Here is a 3,990-nt window from a genome sequence, read left to right on the forward strand (position 1 = left end):
AAGGATATTCCATTTGAAGTGAGACAACGGAGAAAGAAGTACAAAGAGCTTGTGCTTTTTCTTCAGAAAAATTCAACTGGATATAAATGGCTATTTCCAGAAGGCGTCACTTTCAAGATTAAGGACAAAAAAGAAAAGATTGACTCTGTTCCGAAAGCTCAAGAATTCCTAAGGGTTCAGTTGGGAAGACCAGAGGATGGGAAAAAAGAAGAGGACAGCAAGTCTAGTGGCAGGGATGATCGGGGGTACTGTTTGTAGACAGTTTAAATTTAAGCTTAAAAGAAAAATATTAACTTTAAATGCTTGACTCAGTTTATAATGTTATAAATGATGGAAGATTGAATGTAACTAAGCTAGTTGGAGGATCTCCCCTCTTGGGATTTTAGTTAGTAGTGGGTTCTTTATCCCGTAAATGTAGTTTTCCCTCCCCCTTTTCTGTTGTAGTTTTTGTAGTGATATATAAAAAATAAAACAAATCCCCTCTTGGGGCTTAAAAAAAGAAAGAAAACTACACACACACACATACAGGCGCACAAACCCAAGAATGATTGTTGCCTTGAGCTCCTCAGAGAAAGGGCAGGATCCCAATGCAAAGGTATAGCCTACCTATTTTTCATTCCCTCTTCAATATGTGGTTCCCTTTCATTTTCCACCGCACCCAGATTACACCTGGACCCCACCAACGACTCAATTGATTTTTGTGGCAGTGGACTGATCCTTCCCACACGCAGCCTGTGCATTCTGGTGACGACTGGGAAGCGGCCGTATCTCTTTGACACCGTCATGCTTCTTCTTCCCCTTGGGGAGGCTATTGGAAGCCCCGTGGGTTTTGTGGCAAAGGGGCCTCTGCAGCTTTGCAAAGTTTTTAACCAGACACGTGTCCAGAACAGGATGCTGAGCTGCGACATGTGCCACAGCCGCTCTTAGAGAGTACCCACCTCAACTCCCAGGCGAAGAAGGACTTGTGGTGTATCTGTGCTACAGGCTTAAAATCACTTTAACAGCCCTTCCTTCACCCGGAAAATCCAGTGGGAACTGTCCTTCTGTAAGGGCCCAAATGGATGTGTGTGTGAGTGTTAATGAAACAGCTGACCCAATCTGCATCTAGCATTTGCTCCACTGGTTTACCAAACCCACACTGGAACAGAAATTCCCCTCTGCATTGCATGCCACTTTCACTTTGACTGACTGTCAGATTTTATGGCAGTGTCCAGACGGCATGCTGCTTTGACTTCGTTTGATCTCTTGGTTTTATGGTAGCCGTCTGGATAGATTTATGGCCCTTTTATGGCCATTCAGGGGTGACTCTGCAGTGAGTATGGTGTTGGCCTGGGATATCTGAATGCAGTTTTGAGCCACATCTTTTTCTGCGGTTCGAAAGCGCTTACTAACATCAAAAATGCGCAAGTAGATAAATGGGAACCTACCTTAGAAGGTAGGGGGCACCCTCCCCCGTTGTGGGGGTCGTTGGAGTGTTGGAGTCCGGTGGACGGTGAAGCGGCAAGCGGCGAATGGCAAAAGATGGCGTCCGGCTACATCAAAGGCGGAACAGACGTCGGCGGAGAGGCGGAGCCACGATGACACGTGAGCGTGGACGACGCAGGCAGGGCGGAGCCGCGAGGACTTAGCCAAGGCCGCGCCGGAGCATGCCCGTGGCAGAAGGGGTCCAACCGATCTGCCACTGAAAGACCGCCAGGAAGGAGCCAGAAAAAGCCTAGTGACGCCGGAAGTCGACATAGCCGACCCGAGAAGAAACCCCTCCACTGGGTGCCGGTAGGGATGTCCCCATTCTGAATAATTGTGGCCATAGGTTCACACCCGTTGTGCCAATGATCTCACATCGTCTCACACATTTCTGTCTGCATCTCTAGCCACATCCACTCTCCCGTTGTTTCATCTCAACATCGGCTGTCTGCATCATCTTGCTGCCATTTAGTAGGAACTCCGAGGTCACTATGGCGTCTCACCGCCTTACCTGAATGTGGCTTTAAGGAGGTACAACTGCTCCTCCCCACCGTCGAGCCAGTGTGAGCAAAAAGCAGACAACTGGAGATGAATTCCCGCCCCCCCAAAAAATCTTTTCTAAGGAGATATGCAAATTGTCACAAAGCAAAGAAGTTAGCTAAAAACCCAGTTGTCTGTGTTTAAAATCAGCCAGGGAACATTTTTCTGCGATCATGGGGGGGGAGGGGGTTTGGAAACATGCCCACCCCTGAACCATTTGTTATTTCCTGGGGCAGCCTCCCAAACGCCCTGCCTGGCAATTGCTGGGTGTTTTGTGTTTTTTACCCAGCTTGTCCCATCTTTCCTGCCCCCCCGCCTCCCCCTCTACCAGGTCACCCCCTTTTACTTTCGGGGGGCGCAGGTGCCATTTCCTCCCCACAGCACAGTGCAGTACCCTGCCGGTGCCCCTGGGAGGCTGCTCTTCCCCCCTCCCTCTCGTGCTCTCCCTAAACAACTTGCATCCTGATGCAGAGGAGAGCTTTATACTGAACCAAATGGGAAGCCAGCACACTTCTGGTAACATGGGGGTGCAGCCTAATGTGCTAATGAGCTGTGCTGTCAGAGTGTGGCCTAATATGCTAATGAGTTTCTGCGGTTGGGTGTGGCCTATTATGCTAATGAGTTCTTGCTGGGCTTTTTCTACAGAAAGAGCCCTGGAGATTGTAAAATGCTCTAAGACTCCTTCAGGTAATGAAGGGCGGGGTATAAATCCAATCTTCTCTTCTTCATTGTGGATTGCTGAGGCTATTCACACATCACTAGAATAGTTTGGCAATAAAAAAGGAGGAGATGAGCTCTGAGCACCCTAAACAAATGATAATTGCCAGGTTTCTTGGGTGACTGGGGGTGGTGGACAACAGTTAATCTGGTCTGAAATCAGTATAAATGGCCTCTGTCCTGATTGCAGTGTGATCTTACCTAAAGAAGAATCTATTTCCTTGATTTAGGCATTTGTTTCTTCAGTATATAATTGCCAGTGATATTGTGGTTGCCAAGGGCACAATACCATATGCAGGTCAACAGTTTTCTGCCACTTGCTCACGGTTCCATTCTTTGGTTTAGGGTTGCCAACCTCCAGGTTGTTATATCCAAAAGAGAGCTCACTGGAGGAGGTTGTATCAGAACACAAACATTCCGTGCAGGGGTCATTTCATAGAAAAAGAGCTAGGGGAACTGATTAGGATAACTCATTAGCATATGCCACAACCCCTGACATCATAAGGCCCGGCGGTGGACCTGCAAGGCCGGCGGGAGTGCAAGGAAGCCCCGCCAAGGCCCTCCCTGGCCCCAGGCAGGCAGGGGTGGGGAGAGACGGGGAGGAAGCAACTTACCCTCCCTCTTCTCCTGCCTCCTCCTGGCTGAATGAGGGCTGGAAGTGGGGCGGCCGGAAGCATGGGGCGGGGCTTCGTCGTGTGCCCCGCCCCCCGCACCTCGCCCGGGGGAACTGCGATCCCCCGCGATCCCCCCCGAATCGACCTCTGATTCCGTGAATAACTTAGAACCAGAAGTGGAAAGAATATATTATCCTAGAGTATCAGCTATCTGATGAAGCAGGAAGCAAATGCGGCACTGAAGCCGGCCGTGTATAGCTGCTACTCCCTTAACGTGGAACTTTTGTTTTCCTGTGGAACTTACACTTTTTGGAAGCGTCTGCTCTCCCGAAGCATCTTATACAGAAGATTGGTGTACTTTGGCTCCGGTCACACGGAAGGTTATGGGCCTGGAGAGGGACGGATCGGGGGCGCAGCAAATGGGCGCGATCTCACCGCAACATCTGGGAAGCGGAGCGCACCCGTCCCCGATCTGTCCCTAACCCCGGAAAACCCGCTTCAAAAAAGAACCTCCTACAGAGGAGGACTTACCTGCAGCACCACAGCAAGCACGACCGTGGGATTGCCGCCGCTCCCGTTGTGCGTATCAATCCCGGCTCCCCGCCGAACTGCGCATGCGCACACATGCGCAGTTCGGCTGCCGCGCGCCTCTTTC

At 50.4% G+C, this 3,990-nt stretch overlaps 1 protein-coding gene across 1 annotated transcript in view; it reads left to right on the plus strand.

Moving 5' to 3' along the window:
• The first annotated feature begins 1,511 nt into the window (after positions 1 to 1,511).
• The window catches only part of ITGAE (integrin subunit alpha E), an 83,471-nt gene continuing 80,992 nt past the window's right edge, over positions 1,512 to 3,990 (plus strand). The window contains exon 1 of the mRNA XM_015406874.1: positions 1,512 to 1,584. Within this exon, the coding sequence (XP_015262360.1) occupies positions 1,512 to 1,584 (73 nt within the window). The remainder of the gene's footprint in view (positions 1,585 to 3,990) is intronic.

Source organism: Gekko japonicus, unplaced genomic scaffold, assembly GCF_001447785.1.
Source record: "Gekko japonicus isolate JY-2015 unplaced genomic scaffold, Gekko_japonicus_V1.1 scaffold1175, whole genome shotgun sequence".
NCBI classification, from domain to species: Eukaryota; Metazoa; Chordata; class Lepidosauria; order Squamata; family Gekkonidae; genus Gekko; species Gekko japonicus.